At 33.1% G+C, this 22,102-nt stretch overlaps 1 protein-coding gene across 1 annotated transcript; it reads right to left on the bottom strand.

Moving 5' to 3' along the window:
- Positions 1–12,103: 12,103 nt before the first annotated feature.
- LOC118193375 (actin-3-like) lies at positions 12,104–21,547 on the bottom strand. The gene is made up of 5 exons (XM_085822525.1): positions 21,390–21,547; positions 17,759–17,904; positions 15,923–16,146; positions 14,070–14,332; positions 12,104–12,812 (listed from the first exon to the last, which is right to left on the bottom strand). The coding sequence occupies exons 2-5, from the start codon at positions 17,882–17,884 to the stop codon at positions 12,295–12,297; spliced, it is 1,131 nt and encodes a 376-aa protein (XP_085678651.1). The 5' UTR covers positions 17,885–17,904; positions 21,390–21,547; the 3' UTR covers positions 12,104–12,294.
- Positions 21,548–22,102: the final 555 nt, after the last annotated feature.

The raw sequence follows: 22,102 nt of genomic DNA, 5'->3' as shown, positions 1-22,102 counted from the left end.
TATTATTTCTTAGTCATCAGAAATTCGTTGGTGAGGGAGTTCAGCTTGTCTTCTAGAACTACCACTTAAGATACTTTTAGCTCAATGATTCGGTTAATATAAATTGTAATACTTATTTAGGAATGCTAACTTCTACGCTTGCATAAAACTGGCAACTTTTTAAAGCTTAAGTGAATTAAAACGAAGTAGAAGGAAAATATTATGCGAAAAAGTAATTAGTACCACTCTTGCATTGTATGATTTGTTTTCATTAGTACTTGATATTATATTCCGTATATTTTGCAGTGTGGTAATATATACTATAAGTGTGGAAAAGTACTGCAAGACTCAAAATATAAATTTATAAATGAATGTTATTTTCTACGCTACAAATGTTCAAGCCGCGACTTAGGTGCTCTCTGAAATTAAAGAAGTGCTGCCATCTGTTAGAGTTCTTAGAAAACACTAGTATACTCCCAGTGTTTCTCCCATTCCTATGTATGACATTCAAAGGTCCTCCCTTCCTACGACTTTAAAGGAAATTGTTTGGCGAGCTTCCCCAAGAATGGAAAATTTTTCATGCCTGATTGAGGTAGTGTGAGTCACCATTTTCCCTGAACCTTTAAAACCGACTTTCCTTGTTTACGTAGGGAGGAGAGTTCTGAGGAATTATAGGATAAATTTGCGGCTCCATAAAATCTGGGGCCTTAGGCCATGGCCTTCTGAAACCTAGTCGGTTATAAGGCTCTCTAGGCAATCATGGGTTTGGTAGTATGCCAAAACTTTGTAGTCAATCTCGATTTATTGAAAACTTCGGGATCAATACTTGTACAATAATTTATAGTCATTTTAAACTGCTTATAATACTCTTTTACATGTAATTTATTAATAACGTTTAGTTTCAAGTTTCAGAAGTTCGGTGCTTAGCTATGATCTGGCGACCTTGGTTCCTTTCTGCTTTTTGACACAATGAGAACCAGAGATAATTCTGGAAACCAAAGATTGCCTAAGTGCATAGCCACATTCCCTCATTCTTGCTCTTTTTCCGCAATGTAAACTTTTCCCCCATTTGAATCCCTTGGTTTGTTGCGAGTTGTTGCGGCATTGTTTTGTTTTCAACAGCTAGATGCTGATGTTAAATGTTCAGTATGGAAATAAATCTGCATCCCGTCAGAATGGGAAGTTGCTGTCAGTTCGATGGAGCATCATTCATTTAACTTCCATGGTATAAAACTGCAGAGTCTTTTAAAATATTTGAAGCCGAGAAACTTGATGAATCAGCAATGCCCACCCCGGGATTCGAACTCCGGACATTCTGACGCTAGCCAGATATGATTCTAATACACTGGTTATCATAAATTAAGGAAAAATCACAAAAATCACGATTACTGAAAAAGTTACATGTAGAATTTAATGAAACGTACCCACAATATACAACACATAGTAAGGTATCAAATAACATAAAAAGAAATTAACAGACAAATATGGTAGTATAGAAATTAGCACATGTATAAAATGAATAAATCGAAGGTGTCAGTTTGCTATAGGAAAAGTAGCTTCAATATGGAATATGATCTCCTCTAGAAGCAATACAGCACATACAGCGATGTGTGATGCTTTCAATTATGCGGTCTATCAGTTCCATAGGAAGCGAAAGCCATTGCTCTTGCAAAGCAGTTGCAAGCGCGACAAGGGTCTGTGGGGGCGGATTGAGAGCAGTTAGACGTCTCCCTAAAGCATCCCAAACGTGCTCGATAGGATTCAAGTCCGGGGATCGAGCTGGCCACTCCATGCGCATAGTTGTTTCCTGTTGAAGATAATCATCTACGATCCGAGCCCTGTGTGGTGTTGCGTTGTTGTCCTGTAACAAGAAAGCATCACCTATTGCCCCGGAATATGGGCGCACATAAACATCAAGGATGTCATCTCTATAAATCTGAGCATTCACGGTTCCTCTTGAAAAGACATGGAGGTCTGTGCTTCTACCCAAAGAGATGCCACCCCAAACACAGACACTGTCTCTTCCGTATGCATCTCTTTTACGGATATTTGACGAATGATAACGGGTTCTAGGTTCTTTCCATATAAAATAACGCCTACTATCGCTTTCTAGACTAAACCTGGACTCATCCGTAAAGAGAACCGCCCTCCATTGATCAGGCGTCCAGTGGACATTTAGTTGTGCCCTCTGAAAACGGTCCCTCCTATGGCTTGTCGTGAGCGGCATACTAATGGCTGGTCGCCTCGCATACAGACCACCTTCGTGAAGCCTTCTACGCACAGTTGACGTTGACAACAACTTTCCGGTGGCTGCAGCAAGGGAGGATCTAAGAAGAGTCGGTGTAGCGGTTCTATTCCTGAGTGCACATAATGTCAAATATCGGTCATCGGCGCTCGTCGTAGCACTTGGTCATCTTTGGCTGAACTTCCTAGGTGCCGAGTCTGTGATTTGAAATTGCCTCCAAAGTCTATGAACCACAGAAGGACTCACATTTAGCCATCTGGCCATTTCTGTTTGACTTTGTCCTCCCTATATGGCTTTCTATCGTAGTTCTGCAGGCAAATGATGCCTGGAGATCATTGTTACGAATTGGCTATCTCAGATTTCTGATGTCACTATCGCAGTGAAATATGTGGGCTTGCTCTCAAACATGGACTTTTATGCTCCTCGCAGATGACGTATTCCGAGTGCCGCGCCACTAATTTGCATATTGGAGTTTTACTCAGCTACTCTTACTTGGCAACATATTCAAATTTTACATGGTTTGGCTTATTTTTGAGGGAGTTATCGCTATTTTTGTGAGTTTTCCTTAATTTATGATAACCAGTGTAATACCACGAAGGCACGCGGTAATGAAAAAATACCTTATGCAAAGTGTGTTGGTCTTCGGCATGACAAACTTCCTCAACAAAAACAATATCATTGTATTATTGTTTAATTGGTTATAGTAATTTTATACTAAAATTTAATTGTTAGATTGTAAATTTCCTTTGCGGTTTGCTGAGGTTGCTTTCTAGATGGCGTTTCATTCTTGTTTAACATATGTTAGTATAATTTATTGGAATGGGACAAAGCGCACGAGGGCTTCTTACCTAAGGGAAGGGTTGACTTGGTGGAAGATTTCCTAGAAAAACTGGCTGATATTCACATGGGAGAACAAGAAAAATTAACCATGTAGGCAGCCAGTTCTCATGGTTTGGACGTAAGTTGAACTTCCAGTATTCTACGATCTTAACCACTCTGCCTGTGATTGGGGACCACCAAAATGGAATAAATCTCATTACGTAACTATTAAACTGCATAAATTATTTTATAATACACTTACAAGTATCTCGTATAATTAGTTGAACATTGAGCTGAAAGTAGAAATATATGGATACTTACTTTTAATACGTTGCTAGAAGCACACTAGGTCTGGAGAATGCTTGAAGTACCGACCTTAACTTAATTGCTGAACTTTAAGGATGCTAACTGACTTGATTGTATTCTTCTGGAAGGTATCAAGTTTTAAATTTACAGTATTCTTCTCTCTTTATGCATTTCCCTACAGAGGACGCAGGGTTTAATTTCTAAAATTAGAAGTGTCGGAGCCCTATAGAAGATCCCCCCCAAAAAGAAGAAAAAATAAATAAATAACTAATAATTAAAGTATTTAAATTAAAGTTAAAATTCTATAAAATGTAAATGAAAATTAAAAAAATTATTTAAATAATAATAAATAGTTGAATTAAAGGATAAAATATCGAACCTTGTCTTATTTGGGGCTACGGTGGGCATTACAATTTCACTGTAGAAATAGCTTATAAAAACTCTGGTGGTATTTCAGTCTGGAATAAACTGTACAATGCACTATCAAGGGATGATAGAAACAGACAATATAGCATATAGACAGATGTTAGAAACAAGGGGGGATAGAAAAGACTTTTCTTTTTCCAACATAACTATGAAAAATCGTTGAAGAATCACTAATGAAAATAGAGAGAATACTCGAAACACTATGATAGTATGAATTTTAAGTGAGAAATATAGCGTCGAAAACAAAGAGAGAAGTGTTAAACACTGTCTGACCGCGATCTCCTGCTGATATAATTCTAGATGTCAAGCAGATTGTGACGAGGAAAATAACTTGCATTCAATCCGATCCTATAACGACGTAAGAAAAAGGCTATATACAAGTGACAATTTTCTTTTCCCATGTTTGTTTACATCATTCCAAAAAGGCCTATCGTTCCCTGGGAAGTTACTAGCGTTATGTATGCACGACCAGGATGATCACGTTTAGCTCTTTCGAAGATGTAAACATTACCCGTTCTCATAAATTCATTGCACTTCCTGCAGAAAAAGCCTTAGACATACATAGGTGGAGGTATTGTGTATTGCTAAAAACGGTATTGTGTCCTTCTGGAAGGTATCCAGAAGGACACAATACCTTTTTTTTTTAACCTTAAAAATCTTAACCTTTGTCAAAACGGTTGTTTCTCAGGAAAAGATAGGCATGCATTCTAAAGTTAGAATCGGTTTTTAAAGCTTGTTTGTTATTAAATTAAAATATATCTGCTGAAATTGTAGTTCATTTACATTAAAGACTCACCGGAGCTCTTTTATTTACGGCTTCGCCTAGAATTGCGACTTACGTCCAAAGCTGAGAAGTACCCTTCTCCGGCGAAATTTAAGCTCTGAGCAAATGGGAATATCTTGAGTCTCATTATTTGCACTCTTAACGTGTAATGATATTACTTTGCAATCGCGGAAAATTATAAAAATTAAAATTTAGAAATATGATTTCTCCTGGCCGCAGCTTTGTGAAACCGAACTCTTAAATGAGGTCATTGCATATTGGAGGCTACCTGTAAATATCTGAATCGAGGTTCAATAAATGTTGAAATATTTTTAATTTCGTAATTTGCGTTTTTAAGCTGCACTGATCCTTTAACCAATACATGTGCGTGTATGTGCGTGGGGGGGATAAAGTTGCTGAAGCATTTTCAAAAATTCTGAATGCATTTTAGTACTCTTCAGTTTCTGGTGAAGTGGACTATTATTCGTATCATAATGCCTCTCTTTTTGATCAAAGTTTGCATTTATTCTTACACATATCAATTGGCCAATGAAGTATAAACTGCCGTTATTAAATATAGCACCACCAGTAAAGTGGGTAGGTGATTTTTTTTAATTACTTGAAGGTAAGCCAATTAACTCGATTGACCTTTTCATGTATATCGTCATTACACTGATGTTTATCTATTAATAATCAGATATGAACGTTCGCGGAAGTTTTCCGAGGGAGGGCAGCAAAGATTGGAGACAAATAGTTACATCAATAAATCTGTATTTAACTATTTAATTTGAGAGTTCACAAGAGATGATAGAATACATTATTACATCATTGCAAGAATAAATAGACCGCGTTAATGCAAGAATATGTTTTTTGCTGCATGCCAGGGATAAAGGAGTAAATGCCTCATTTGCCCTCTCCTCCTGCGGATGCACACGAAAAAAATGTTTTACGTGAGAAGATGGTGCTGAGAAAGTGTTTTTAAGGAGTAAATACGAACATAATGGAAATGTATCCTCATGTAAAGATATTATATATTTACCCTTTTAATAGGCAAGGGAGAGAGAAGACGCAGGAGCGAAACATTTGTTTAGTTACCGGCAAAAAAAGTGAATTCCACAGAAAGCCCTGAAATTATGCATATCTAACTTTGGAGTGTATGCTGGTACTGGCATCTTTTTTAACAAAATTTTCTAAAAGATCCTGAGAGAGATTTTGCCGTCCACCTTAAGTCCTTTCCAAGGCTGGGCTTAAAGGATTCATTTTCCATTAGGTCTTCTAAGATCATTCTATGCTCTACAGGATTTAGCGCTTCATTTGGGCTATTCATTTGCTTTTCAGCACGTTGCCAATTCATAAACGATAACAATGGGCATAAGCATTTATGCAGATGACTTTTCAACAACCGATCAAAGTTCGTGTTACGTAATAACCTCTTGAGATTTGAGACGTAATAACCTACTGGCTGAGCAGTCAGCCATGGCTTGTGTTTCCAATACCAGTATTGCAGTAAGTCCATTATTCTTTATCTCACCTCATATTGATATTCGACCATTCTTGCGATGGAGAACTTCTGTTTAGATTTTGCGGCAGTAAGCAATGGAGGCTTCATGCCATAAGTACAGGATGAGCAAAAAGTCCTACTCTGATTTAAAAAAAAAAAAAAAAAAACTACAGGAAATAACCGCGGAAAATAAAAACATGAAATTTTATTATTGTGTATCCCTATTGTTACAGTTTTTGCACCAAGTAATTGAAGGCGTAAAAAAGGAAAAGTAAGTAACGAAATAGCGTCGACTAAAGGGAAAAGCTAAGTGTATTCGCAATATCATGAAACTAAATTGCCCATCATCGGTGGTTCAGAAGCTCTCATGCACATACTCTTCCAGATGTTAAGAGCATTAGGAATTGTTACAGAAAGATTTTGAAGAGCTGGTAGCAATGGTGGCATTTCAAGAAGTGGCACGTGTACTATGAAAGATGAAATCGTTGACTCTGTCGGACTGAGGACATATCGAGGGGCGAATTTTTGTCACCATTTCGAGACACTGATACTTTGAAGACCAGAATAATACATGCTGTGTCAAGTATTACACAGAAAATGTTGAAGAATATGTAAGAAGAATACTGATTTGACCTTCTCCAAGCTACAAAAAGGGGCTTACGTCGAAATTGATTACTATAGTAATATTCATAAAAAAAATTAATTAGTACAGCTATCATTTCCAAAAGCCATGTATGTCTAATTGTAATAGCTTTCGAGCAATAAATTTTTATGATCAAGGAAAGGCATTCTATTCATCCCTGCATTGCCAGGTAGAATTAGACGACGCACAAAATGTAAAAATGATTCAAAATAATTGCGCCGATTTCAAATGGGTTTTGTAAAAGTGAAGAATACAGAGGAATAAGCAGTATATGAAACGAAAGGAAAATTATCCAAATTTTGCCTACAGGTATTTTACGTTATTTCTTTTAGTAACAGCAGCAACGGAAAGACTAATAATTTCTTGCCGTATTTGCTTCGGCGTATGTATCCTTTGATATCGTTTCCGTAATTACACGAGTGCTAATTTTGATATCATTTAGGTTTGTGAATAGTTTTCGAAAGGAAAATATATTGTCTTATATTTATTCTCGAGGAAACAAGTCGCATGAAACAAGTCTTTTTCGCTTCATCTGGTCTATTTTATTCAGGTGATCTTTGCGAACGTATAACTTATATCAGTGTTATGTATTAGACGAAATTCAACTTTAATCTGACGTTAGGTTTTATAGAAAAATTCTATTCATTTCTATGGCAATGACTTCATTTCTATGGCACTCCAAATACATACAACGTTTCTGTAAAGCGGACGTTAATCTAAGTCTGAATTTTGACACATTTTAATTTAAAATTTGTGTTCTTCTTTTCCATCTATTACAATACTGTGCGTGAATAAAGTTTATCTTTAACTGGTTTAACATTTAATTAATGTTAGTCACTTTACACGACGAAAGTAATATTTTGGCACTTTTGCTTAAAATCAGTTATTGGCTAAGAATGCTTGCAAATAGTTAAGAAATAATTCATTAAAAATTGAGGAATTTGTACTTGACTCCCCCCCCCTCGCCTCGGCTTAGATTGTCTTCTCGGTCGCTGCTGTTGTCTAAAGACAATTACTTGCGTTCTGAAGAACAAAAATAAAAGTAATTACCTAGTTTAGTCGTTCGCTGGCAAGTATTCAACAGGAAACTGTTTTATTTGGGATAGTGCCATTGCGAGAGCATTTGCCAGTTCATTGTTATGTTCTATGCAACCTGTTAAAACGGTTTCAGTCTTGATTTTATTTTTACTTTTCAAATATTTGTAACTGTGGGTTGGATGCTTGTTCTTATAATTTTCCGGGGAAAAAAAAAAAACTGTATTTTGAATTCAGTGACATTAAAACGCGATTTCAGTAATTATGTCAATTTCGATATGAAACTTATATCGTAATCATAGGCATAGATATCGAGGAAGTTAACCTACTTGGAAAGATTTTCTTTTGTATCAGACTAGTAGAAACAGTTGAAATGAGTTGTATGAAGTTAAGAAAATTTTCCTTTGTCTAAAATTTTATGCTCATTGTAGATGAGTTTTCGCAATATAGTAATCAATGAAAACTTAAATAATACTGCACGAAAACAGCCATCAATTAATAAGTTGCTACAAATAATAAAAATTCGTTATTTGCTAAAATGAGAGTGAGAACATTGCTCCAGATATTTTTAATTTTATGGAAAATAAATTGACACGTGTTTTGATATTAGAATCGTTTTTAATATTTTTTCAAAATTTGTGAAGTATTACTTAACTGACATATAATATTTAGTTTCCCACGCGTCTTAAGAAATGTTGTCACTACTCAGAACATAAGATCTTGAGTTTATCTTTCATGTGGCTTCTCAAACACCTTGTTATAAAAGTACTGCCATTCGGAAAAGAGAAAGATCTTAAATTTGTCTTTCAAATTTAATCAATTTGTAATCGCTTAACAAAGCCAGAGATTAAAGCTGTTTTAAATCCACGTTAAACAGTTTAAATATTTATTTAATTTTTTTGAATACTGCATTTCTTTTAATCTAATACGCGCTTTTTTTCTCATGCGGGCGTCACTGAAAGCGGGGTATTCCGTAAGATCGATGGCATCTTGAAATCTCAGAATCCTAGTTACTGATTATTCTGAAATAATAATATTTTTCCAGTTTACTAATTTGACACTTGTTATTAAGAAATGAAAATAGATCGAAATATTTGCTAGCTATATTTTAATATTTGATTTCATTCATTTTATTTTCATAGAATGACAGTTTTTCCTCTATTGTGAGTTTGAAATAGAGGGTGCGTCTTATAATCGTTGGGCATTTTTTCAGATAAATATGGCACTACATCCTGTGATGCCACTTCTCAGTGTTTCCCGCTTGAGGCTTTCTGGTGTGGCAACGAAAATCTTATCATCTCCGAGTTTTCGTTTCACTTTGCTGATGTTTACTCGTAAGAACATCAAAATGGGCGCATTTCAGCCCTTCTTTCGCATCATAGAAGTAGACGGCGATCAAAGCACATCATAGCTTAAAACTGTATTACATGCATACCAAATTGATTTCACTCTCTCCACATTACAATCCGTTTTGCTTCTTGGAAGTCGGTTTTTTATTAAAGATAAATCCTGCCATTATATGCTTCAGGAGCAGATATTTAAAAATATAATTCTCATAATTTAAATAATTCGAAATAAATTGTCCATAAAGCAAGGAAAATATAAAAAAAGAAGGCTTTTTAAGACGGATGGACAAACTTATTTCAATTATAAAATCGTGAATGTTGAATATTGTTTGCTTTAAATACGGGGAATTAACTCTGGCAGATGATTGCATTTCAAGGCCCAGTATTCCGACGAAATGCACATTTTTTCAGAAAGTTAGCCAATAAAAGAATATCTTGCATTAAAAAATGTGATAGGAGCATCACTTAATGATTTTCACAAGTCTTTGGAGCTTTATATTGAAAAATTAGATTTAATGTTTGCCCAGTCGTCGTAAGTTACTCATTCTTTTGCTTTTATTTAAAGTGTAGAATTTTCAAAATATTTTAGCCGCGATTATTCTGTGGAAATCGACGTAGCCTATCGCAAGTGCTAACAAACAATTAATTGCAATCAATTAAAAAACATATGTTTGCTTCGATCTTGTATCTAAACACTGAAGACGAATTTTAAGGGGTGGAGCGTCATTGTGACATCACTTTATACATATTACACCATCACATGATATCCGATCACATTTTCAGATTTAATGTTGACTCTAACGAGATATATACTGTTATATCAAGTCGTTGGTTGACTCTGAATAGAAAGGCTGAAATGAGAACTTCTCTTATTCACCGCACTGAGAAGGGCTAAAAGGACTGCATTTAAAAAATTCTCATATGGAAACGTTCGAAATCGGACATAACTTTATATCCAGTGGGTATTAATTTAAGATACATTTAATTCGTAACATATCCAACTGACAGTTTTTACGAACATTTGTAATATTATTATAATTAATAAAATCTGCTTATATTATAATTACGTACTTAAGTACAGAATCGTTTGTTTTTATTACATATTTGTTCTCAGTAATTATGGTTTGGCATCAATTCTTTTCAGTTTTTATGTTTCTTATTAATGTAATTATAAGATTGTTAATGTTCCAAAGAACTGTAGGATATCGCTTTCATTTCTTTTCATGTTCTTTTTTTTTAATGCAGTTTTCTGCCTTTTTTTTTTTTTTTTTTTTTGAATAGAACAGAAATGTTAACGATAATGCCAGCCATTACACCAGGGCTTGCTTGGATTGATTAAATAAGACAAAACACACGTGGGCTTTATTTTGGTTGAGAGCATCTCAGAAATTATACTTCAGATTTATTTGTTTGAAGTAAATTGTAAATATTTTGACTAATTTGTATCTTATAGGATGAAGTTCCATACAGTTCGTTTAATTGCTATCAGTAAAGATAGTGGTATTATTTCTGAGATCTTCTATAGCTGAAAATATTTTTCTATCGTAAACTGTATTATTTGTAAAAAATCTTACTGACTTTCTCCTGATTTCATGTTTTTTGTGTACAATTCTAAGTTTATGCACCGTGTGTAAAAAATCCCGCATATTGTTTAATTTTATGCAATATGATTCTATAAGATTACAAGTAAAATCAACGCATTCATTTTATAACACATTTAGAAGCACCTATCTATCCTGCGTATAGCGTTTAGAAAGAACAAAAAATAGCAAATTAACTTTTTTCTTGGGTTTTTCAATCGTTATTTTTATGCAGAATTTTAAAACGAATGTATTTTATAATTTTGCTTATATTTTACATTTATATTTATAAATACCAATGACTTTTTGTTCGAAAATTACATATTTTCCGAGGATTTTAATTTAACTTAGAAAGTCTTAATATGAAGCTGTTTATGTGAATTGCTGCAGCTGTACAGTAATACTAAACAACAGTGAAACGGTGCTGTTTCTTTTTACTGTTGCAATAATTAGCATCATTTTCATTTATTTAATTGTTCGTTTATTACTTTACTCGCAGTCAGATGATTATCTTATCATATTAAAAATATATATATGTATTGATTTGGTTAATTTGAATATTCCAGTAGAATCTTTTTTATCTACTTGTACTTATTTTTCATAACGGGAAGTTGAAAAAAAAAAAGGAGTATAATATTCTTATGATTCGATCTGTGTTTCACTTTCCGAGAAATTTAACAGCTACTGAGGTGTTATATGCAAACTAAAGGACCAACTTCCTGCTTCCTTAAACTAATCATGTCCTGCTGATATTAATTGAGTATGTATTAGCAGAGCCGTGCCAAGATATTTTTTGACCTGAGGCAAAAAGGTAAATGCGCGCACCTATATATATATATTAAAAAAGCTATATTTGTATTAAACATAAGTAATCAAGATATCATAATTCTTATAGCATAATTATATCATAATTCTTAGAGTATTTTTTAATCGAAGCTTTATAAATTCTGAAAAATAATATAGCCAATTATTTACAGTTTTCAAATGAAAATGTTAAAAAAATTCTTTCTTGATAAATAAGAAATAACATCGAAGTGCACATTGCATTAATTTCCAGGTTTTCTTGCAATTCTTCCTATTATTTTATTAATTTAAGTTTGCAGAAGCTTATTTCCCCTAATAATAGCTGACAAATTTTAAAACATAATTAAAGTAGTTTTCGAATTCGTATGGCTAATTTGGCACCTCTTCTTGTGATTCACCTGAGGCAAGTACCTTACTTGCCTCACCCTTGTTCCAGCTCTGCGTGTTAGTGTATTTCTTCCATTTTAATGGAATAGATGAAGAACAGAACAGTATTTTTATGAGCGTTCATGTGTTGAACAGTTACAGATTTATGTATCATTTGTAAGTTATACACATTTAGCTTGGCAATGAAATTATAAATTCTTTCAAATATCGAAATTCAGATATTGAAAATTATGAAAGGAAAATTGATTGCCATACATGAAACCACGAAATGATTTGATTAAATGGTAGTTTTTAATCAATGTATTGTACAATTTTTGATTGTGATTAAGAGTTTCAGTCGTACACCACAGTTAATGGCACTTGTGAGTTCAACATTTTCACAATATGGAAAGAACACTTAAGTTCATAAATACACTGAATGTCTGTGACTGTGTGTTGTTCTGGCCTGTCAGCGGTCAGCTTAGAAGCATTTGCGGTGGACAATGCTGGGGCCGGATTCATCGTACTCTTGCTTGGAGATCCACATCTGTTGGAAGGTGGACAGGGATGCCAAGATGGAACCTCCGATCCAGACGGAGTATTTCCTCTCAGGGGGAGCAATGATCTTGATTTTCATGGTGCTGGGAGCGAGAGAAGTGATTTCCTTCTGCATCCTGTCAGCAATACCAGGGTACATAGTGGTGCCACCGGACAAGACACTGTTGGCATAGAGATCCTTACGGATATCAATATCGCACCTCATGATGGAGTTGAAGGTGGTTTCGTGGATACCGTTAGATTCCATACCCAAGAAAGAAGGTTGGAAGAGGGCCTCTGGAGTACGGAAACGTTCGCTGCCGATGGTGATTACCTGACCATCAGGCAACTCATAAGACTTCTCAACAGTGGAGGAGGAAGCTGCGGTGGCCATTTCCTGCTCGAAGTCCAGAGCGACATAGCAGAGCTTCTCCTTGATGTCGCGAACAATTTCTCGTTCAGCTGTTGGAGATAAAATTTATGATTTTAGTATGCATTTCAAAATTAAGAGAAATTTTCGAAATTTATTCTGATGAATCAAATAAATCGCGATTCTGATAATATATTTCTGATACGATTATTGATAATAACTTGTATGGAAATTAAAATTTATTTGTCTTGTATACTAAATACATCGATCTGATTTATTCTTTTATGCATTAAATCAAATTCGTTTAAACATGCACATGAAACGCAAATCTTTATGCCGTACATACAACGGCTATGATATTTTTTACTAGTACTACGAAGTATATTACTGACACTGATACGTAACTTGTGTGCAGTCTTATTTTAAAAACTTTTCTTTATGTCCTTTAGATATTAATGTTAAAGTGGTTATTATTCATTCTGTTTTAGTTAATGAACAATGAGAAAAGTGATCGAATTAAAAGTATCCACACAAACATGAATTTGAAATTTTGACGACGAATTAGTAGTTTAGTATATATTAACAGCAGTATTCAGTTAAAAGCTTTATATAATCTCGCAGGCATTCTATTAAACAAAATTGCAAGTTATCATACAAAATACTTCGTTTAAGATACTTTCAGTGACACTTGGATTTGTGAAGATTTTGAAGTTTATATTATTTTTGCGAACAGTTATTTTAATTTATTAGCCTTTTCTGTCATTTCTTGTTTCTCTCGCTTTTTCTCGCCAGGGTGTAAATGTGGGTAAACGAGAGTGTATTTATTATTAAAGTAGCGAAAAGGTTAGCCAGAGCGAGTTTCGCTATTTGAGTGCGCACGTTGTTTCTATCAGCTATTTGAATTCTGAATCTTGGCTTCGCATTCTTGCCGCCGAAGTTTAATAAATTTATGTAGTCCTGAACTGCTAGCTTATCTTTAAATTTACTTTAGTTTACTATTATCTTTAATTTTATCCCCACGAGTGGATGGTGGATTTACAAGCGTAAAGACTGTGCCATCTGAAAATAATTGAATTCAATAAAAGGGTCTTTTACACCCTTCTCCTGTTGTAATCATCTTCTAGTCTTAGCCATAAATCGCTAACAAACTTTCAAGTAGCTCTAGTAGCAGTTTATGTTAGCCAAGAATACTAGATGTTACAAGCTTGTTGAAAATAATTAAATGCAAAAATATATTTTCCCTATCTTCTTTTGCCACTGTTTATTACTAGAGTTAAATGCTAGTAATTTTTAAACACACAATAAATTCAAAGATAAGTTTGTTTATATTAATAATCCAAAACACTTACCCGAGGTGACGAAGGAATAGCCTCTTTCGGTAAGGATCTTCATGAGGTAGTCAGTAAGATCCCGGCCAGCCAAGTCCAAACGCAGGATAGCGTGAGGCAAGGCATAACCTTCATAGATGGGGACTGTGTGAGAAACACCATCTCCAGAGTCAAGCACAATACCAGTGGTCCTACCAGAAGCATAGAGAGACAGTACGGCCTGGATGGCAACATACATGGCTGGGCTGTTGAAGGTCTCAAACATGATCTGAGTCATCTTTTCCCTGGGAAGAAGAAAATCATACTGAATAAAAACGGGCTTATTTGTTAGCAGTAGATTTGAATAAAACATCTTTTTATTAAAAAATTCGTAGTTCTTAAGTTTAATGGCAATAATCTGCACTGTGCGAAAGAATAGCTGGTAATACGTGGAAATTTCTACGCTTAGAGTTCCATCCTGTCTTTTTATTCTTTTGAGTTTAAAAGCATTTAATTGGATGTATTATTTTTTTCCCGTGAACTCAAGAAACGAGAAACTTTTTATTGATGGTTACTTTTAAAGTGTTGTGAGGAGGTTTTGCATTCTAGAATAACTACACAGATTTGGGGGGGGGGAAATTAAAAAGTTTTTATAGTAGCGATATCGATATGTTTCAGGCCTTAGCTTGAAATTTAAAAACCTTCCAGAATTAACGTAGAAAGTGTTTCAATGACTAACAAATTTGAGTTGTCACAAAAGGATACAACAAAGATCGTTTGAATAGTGTGACGAATATAATTATTTGTAATAAAAGCTTGGTTTATTTGATTATGACAATACTCACAAAGGCTATCTGCCTGAGGAAAAATGGAAAAGGCTACTGTCTACATTACATATGAGGGAAATCACGAAAGATCCCATGAAGTCGAACCTAAGTTAAACTATGAAGGTTCAAGTGATTTTACCGCTCAGCTGCTGATGGGTTGTTTGTAAAACAATAATGTCGGTTAAAATTATTAAGAAGTGAACATATCAGAGTTAAATTGGTGGTATTGATCATCCGTACTTGAGTGAGGAATGGCAAATGCAATAATGAAAAGCAGTAATTTCAAGTCTATTTCTATGCTTAATACACTTTTTATTGAAATATTGTTGCTTCAATTTATACTCTTATCTTTTTCCTAAAACTGCGCATTGAGCTTTTAGCTTTTCAAACTTGTTAAATCCAATTGCCATTTCATATTTATTACTACATTAAAAGCATACCTAAAATTGGTTTATTATTGTAGATTAAATGATAAGAAGTATTTTTTATTTTATAATATAAGGCACTATCATTTTCGTTTCAAATCCAGCATAAGATCTGTGAACAATGGTTTGTTAAATATTGCTTTAATTCTTATATTACGATTATATAATAAAACTTTTAATTTAATTAAAAAAGAATTCGGCATTATAAATCCATTTAACTGGCAATCATTAGCCTGTCACATAACTGATATTTTGCCTGTCAATTTTAATTTTAAGAAAAAATGTTCTGCCTTTTCAGTTTGCCATTTTTGAATTTTTCCCCGGCTAGACATTTAAAATAGATTTATAATATTTGAAACTGGCTAAATTTAACACTTTTATATACATTATTTTACTAAAATTAATACAGTTTTGCATTAAAGTCTAATTTGAAAAGTTAAATAAATATATTTATTGCTCGCGTTTTACAGTTCGAGGTTTGTTGCATTACCATATATAATGAATGAGTCGATAAAATAACGAATTATGCCTAAATAATTTATTTCTTAGTTGCGTGAATCTCTTCATAAATTCCGCGTAATATCAAGAAATTTAATCTATTTATTCTTCTAACATTATAAGAATGAAATCTTTTAGAAATTACCTGTTAGCCTTGGGGTTGAGAGGAGCTTCAGTCAGAAGGACGGGGTGTTCTTCAGGAGCAACGCGGAGCTCATTGTAGAAGGTGTGATGCCAAATCTTCTCCATATCATCCCAGTTAGTGACAATGCCGTGTTCAATGGGGTATTTCAAGGAAAGAATACCTCTTTTGCTCTGGGCTTCATCTCCAACATAGCTATCCTTTTGACCCATACCTACCATTACACCCTGTTCAGAACAAGCAAACAGTTTCAGGTAAGAAAGAAGTATACAGAGTTCATAAATAAGGGTTTATAAAATAGTTTTCATTAAAAAAAAAGTATTTTAGAATTTAGCGAGGAAGTTCAGCCATATTTTTAATGGATCAAATTTTACAAAATACTTGTAAGTGCGTAAGATTTATTTTCATGCTATTTATACAAATATAATAAATAGAAAATAGTTTAATTTGTTACATAATATGGATAATGGCTAAAATGGCTTATTATTTCATTTAAACAACCATAGTTTGCGTTAGTGTGAATTTTTAGCTTTGATTCAGTACTACTGGAAGATGGTTAAAATGACATTAAATGTAACTTTTCTTGTTGACAGACTATCGTGCTCTCGCTAACAAAAGCTTTGGACTTTGCTGGAGCTCTCTCGTTGTTATTCATGATTTTATCTTTCATTTTTTTATGTAACGAGAGTTTAGTTTTAAGTACTTCAATCATATGAGAAATTTATTCAAATTAAACTTAATATCTGATGTTTGTAGCAAACATCAAAGATAAAACAGGATGATATGCTATGGCAATTATTATAGACTGAAACACAGATTTTAAATAAAAATTAGAAATAATTAATATATTTATTAGGCAATATTTGTTTCCCGGGTATTTCGGCATTACTCAAAATAATATTATTGAGATATAAATGGGAATTATTTTATAAAAGAGTTCTATTTATTAATTACGAAATACAATTACATCATGGAATTGAAAATGAAAACTTTTTGTTTTAAACACATATTGTTTAAAACATTGAATTCCAGTTAACCTTGATCAGTGTGGCTTCAATGTGTCGCAAAAAAGCGAACAGTTACTGAATCTTTTTTCCTCTCGTCTCTAAAGCGAGTATTTGATTTAAAAATTATTTACTTTTATCGATATTTGCATTATTATTAATACGGTATATTTTACTGCAAAAATTTGAGATCTATTTTTATATTGCATCCTTTAAAACTTATTAATTCAGAACTGTTAATTTATGCTTGTATTCATCAATATCTTAAAAATGCTCGAAATAAGAACCTTTTTTTTCTGTTTTAATAAGCATAGTTATCTTGTAACATTTTAAAAGCAAAATGTTAGTTAGAACATTATAGAACTTTTAACGTCAGGAAAAATAGAGAAAAAGGCCATTAAATATATAGCCAAATAGATAGTTAAAGGAAAAGCATCATATATAGCATTACTCTTAAACATATATTTTCTATAAATATGAGGATATTTTTGTGGATTTTTTAACGATATCTTTGTTATTAATGAAAATAACATATTATAACTCAGAAATATAATTAAGGATGATTTCAAAGATATTTAAATGATGGTTAGAATACTTTTATATGAAAGATTTTTAAAATAATAGTGCGTTGGGCTTACTTGGCAATTTTGCTGAAGGCTAGTGAAATTTATTAAAGCAATGATGCCAGGGACATTTTGAGCCACTGATTTCTTTTCTTTCAAATCAATTTATGCTTTAAATCTGGGTATTTTCTCTCATACATTTATTTGTTATTATAAATAAATTCTCAAATAAATTTAATTTTTAAACATAGAAGTTTTGTTGAAGGGCTTACTTGATGCCTTGGTCGTCCTACGATGGAGGGGAATACAGCCCTCGGGGCGTCATCTCCGGCGAAACCGGCCTTGCACATGCCGGAGCCATTGTCCACAACAAGAGCAGCAACATCGTCGTCACACATAGTGTTTGGTTAATGTTGAGCTGAAAATAGTTAAACATTAAAAAGTTAGTAAAATCGTTTTATTTTAATTTTTACTAAAATTATTTTATTAATTCAATCGTATTCCCTCTTTAACTTTTAAGATATTCACGTTTCTCTCAATATGATTCAGATTAGCATAGAATAAAATATATCTTTCCAGAGGACTGGATTATTGCTAAAACTGTTAATAGTTACTATGCCTTGTCAAATGTGCATTTACAGTACAGTTTAATTTTGTATACGTTTAGTTTATGGGAACTCAGACTGGGTTAGCGATCATTTTTAGTTTACATTATTTTTATGTTTGTGTTTAAAGTTAATTTGAATTTTATGAAAAACGGAAACTCGCCAGAGCTAGTTAAAATCTAGCTAAGACTGGATTGGTTTATTTCATTATGGCCAAGCACTCGAGGGCTATCTGCCTAAGCGGAGGGATGTCTTCTTGGAAGACTTTCTAAGCAAAACTGGCTCATATACACGAGGAAAACCAGAAAAACACCCATGCAGCTAGTTCGTTTACCGGGATTCGAACCAGGGATGGAACTAAAAGTGTTCATTGACAAGACGCTCGCCCACTGTTAGGCACAAAGTCTAGTTAGGAGAAACACGTAAAGAAGTAAGACTTAGATTAAATAGTACAAACTGAAGAAAGTTTTCATGTAAAAAAAGTAAGAGTAGACGAGGATAATGGTCTTTTAATCTACATTGCAAGCACAGAGTAAGTATAATAAATAGTTTATTTAATAAGTTCTAGAATGGCAAATTTTGCATTTCCTTTGAAAAGCAAGATTACCATGTCTATTCTCTTGAAAAATAACACAATTTATTTAATTTAGAAATTATTTTAAGCGGTTTCGGGTTTTAGGAACATTACAAGGATATTAAAAGTATTCTTTAACGTTGTAAAAGCACATTTTGAGTTAAATAGTTATTCCCAAGATTTAGAATTTGTAAAAAATTATAGAAGTTCTTTTTCTTTGCTATGAACAAGAAGGTTCTAACCATCACGGCCACAAATAATTGATTCTCACTCGGTGACCTTCAGTGACATAATAACATAAGTGCTGCGCGCACTTGTTCAATTTTATTCTTACTTTTTTATATCTGTAAGCTTTAGAATTTTTTTTTGGCAACAGGCATAAATGATTTTGCTTTCGTATTACAAAATTTCTAAGGAAACTAATCCAGAAGAAGAATCTTGTAGTTTTCTATCAGAAATTGGCTATTTGCTTCTTCTATATTATTTAAATGGATTTCGTACACAACATTCTAGTCAACGCTCTAGTCTGCACAGAAATCTGCAAAGAATTTGCTTTTTAAATTTATTTTTAATGCTGAAATGGAGTTTAGGAAGACCTCATTTTTCATTGTGTGTAGTAACCGTTTATATGGAAATAACAAAGAATTAACAAGTATTCATTTCAAGATAAAATAGAGGAAATAGTAATTTCGATGCTTGTAAGTAAGTAGCATTGTGCTCCTCGGTATCTTTTATTTCGAATTTGTTTCCTTCCTTGTTAGCTTTGTTTCCAGCAAAGAAATTAATTTGAGAAGAAATGTATTTTAGCATAATTCATTAATTGCAATACAAGTAAGAGCAAGTACAAAAAAACTTAGATTGGCATAGATTTTGAGGACGACCAGATTCATGTTCTTTTCCTTCGGGAGCAAAAAAGATAGGCAAAAATGTTTTTGCTTCTCAAGAAAAGAGACCTGTGTCTAATTGAAAAATCTTTAATAAAATTTACAGAATTTTTTTTTAATCAAAGCCAAACTGAAGTTACCTTTTCGGGGTGGGGTGGTGTGGTGGTGTATTTAATTATGGCAAAGCACACTAGGGCTATCTGCCTAAGGGGAGGGATGCCTTTCGTGGAGGACTTTCTAAGGGAAACTGGCTCGTATACACGTTACACATGGGGAAAACCACGAAAACACCCATGCAGCCAGCCCGTTCGCGGGATTCGAACCTCGGACCGAACTACCAGTGTTCAACGACTTTACCGCTCGGCTTTACCGCTCGGCCGCTGGTGGGCTTCGGGGTGGGGTGTCTAATATTAAATTTTACATTGGCGTTCCATTTACTTTTACTCTGTTTTGCTTTAGTTTAAGTTACAACTACTATTTATTTTTATACAAATAAGATTATTATTATTATTTTGGTTACATTAATTTAAATTATAGCTAGTTTATATTATGTATTGATTTAAGTTATAGTATTTATAAATTCTGAGCTTAAAGAAATGAAATTACAGTATGAAACTCATATCGGAGTTAAAATAGTAACTACTTTTAAAATTGAAAGTGTTGATATACAGTATATAAACGACATATATTAATTCAGTCCCTTTCATTTGGAATTTCTCTGGAATAAGGAACAGCTTTCGGTATTTCGAAAGATAATTTGGAATTCGTAGCTCGAAAATTTTAATTAAGATCTAATAATTATGATATATAGAACAATTTGTAATCTACGATGAATATCATATATACATTTTTAATCTATGAATATTAATTACAGATATATTAAGGAATATATATATTAATTAAAATTCGTGGTCTCAAACTCATAAATTAATTACAATATAAGTAACAATTAAATAGATCATTCGTTATTAGGCTTATCTGAGATAACAAACGATTCTTTCCACGAAACATTCAGAAAATTAATGTATTATTAATCGGTACAATTATTTAGCATTTTGTCAATATTTAGCTTTGGATATCTGAAAGTTCAAATGAAAAAACTTAAGATAAAATATTTCTCATTTGATGTAAGAAACGTATATTTTATGAAGAATTAAAAACAATTATCGTATAATCTCAATAATATTATAAATATTCATTAAAAGGTTTCATAGAATTCTTTTATATTTAACCCTTTTATTATATTGCATACTAATATTTATAATTCGGAAAAAATATTTTTCAAATGTTTTACATGCATTAATTAACTACTTTATTTTTTTGTTACTTTAAACGTTCCTGACTTGAATTACTGCTATTTTAAAAATACCTAGGTTTAGAAATTCATAGCTAAAATTAAAAAAAATAATAATAAATTTCATAATAAGATTGCTCACATTTAATATTAAGGTACAGACGAAGCCATCAAGCCTTTCTAAAATTTAATTAAATTAAAATTTAATTATTACCGACACTAGAAAATTTAGAATTTTGAAAAGTGCTGTTAAATTTAATATAGTTTAAATACAAAGAAGAATGAAACAGTGTGGTTGCCAAAAGCAAATACTTATCTTAATCGGAATTGAATTCCAAATCATATTTGAAATAGCAAAGCTGTTAAACGTCCATCGTACTACACAATAATTCCAGGAATTTAATCCTATTCGAAACCTTGTCAGGCGGCACACAATCATTTATCAATATATCCATTTATGAGAATTTTTAATCCAGGGTATCCAGGGATTTTGACAATTCAGTTAATCTAAAACACAATCTAAGTGTATAAAATTCCAGCACCTACCGTGGGAACTGTGAAAGAGAAAGTCTGAACTCGCTGATGGGTGAAACTCACAGTGGAAGAATCGGTGAAACTTTTTGCAATTTGTACCTTCCAAATCACGTGATTCTTAAAGACTATTTCTTAGGAGGTAGCGTAAATTTTTGCTTGTTTAATTTTACCCTTGGAATTTTTTTTTAGTCTTCCTGTGTTCTTCTTTAGGTCTATTCTGACGGTTGCTTGCTGTCTGCGTTGCTCACAGTCGGACCCATATAGGGTGGAAAGTACCTCGTTGTCCCCTCATCAGGACCTCCTCTGTCTATTTCTGGCTCCGTCGAAGCCAAATAGGCCTACGTTGACTTCGGAGGTCCACATCGGTGTAGGTTTACTGCATGAGCGCTTTGAAATAACGTTTAATTCAGTTTTTCTCCCTGCAGGAATATTATTATGTTGTCTATTTTTGTTGTCTATTCAGAGCACCGTCTCTGCTTCTGATGTAGTAAATTGAAAGGTAAAAATATTCAGACATTTCTTGCAAGTACATTCTCTTTGAATGAGAGCAGTAGGTTAATTTCTAAGGCAAACGATTTCGTATGATAATCATTAGACTAATTAAAGTTCTTAAAGAATTATTTAATTTCAATAACATAAATCGTCTGGGTATATGTACATGTATATTTATATCTATCTAGCTCTCTCTATATATATCAGTATCTGTCTTATTCATTAAATATGAA

Source organism: Stegodyphus dumicola, chromosome 8 (assembly GCF_044657685.1).
Source record: "Stegodyphus dumicola isolate Sdum_Otavi_A_Nest chromosome 8, ASM4465768v1".
NCBI classification, from domain to species: domain Eukaryota; kingdom Metazoa; phylum Arthropoda; class Arachnida; order Araneae; family Eresidae; genus Stegodyphus; species Stegodyphus dumicola.
The sequence above is the reverse complement of the archived record's forward strand: the minus strand, read 5'-3'. Positions and strand labels throughout refer to the sequence as shown.

Excerpts from the sequence above, each read along its gene's own strand:
- LOC118193375 (XM_085822525.1), bottom strand. The coding sequence starts at position 17,884 with ATGTGTGACGACGATGTTGCTGCTCTTGTTGTGGACAATGGCTCCGGC. Across the intron at positions 16,147-17,758 it reads TAGGACGACCAAGGCATCAA|GGTGTAATGGTAGGTATGGG; the intron begins GTAAGCCCTTCA and ends TGTTCTGAACAG. Across the intron at positions 12,813-14,069 it reads CTATTCCTTCGTCACCTCGG|CTGAACGAGAAATTGTTCGC; the intron begins GTAAGTGTTTTG and ends TATCTCCAACAG.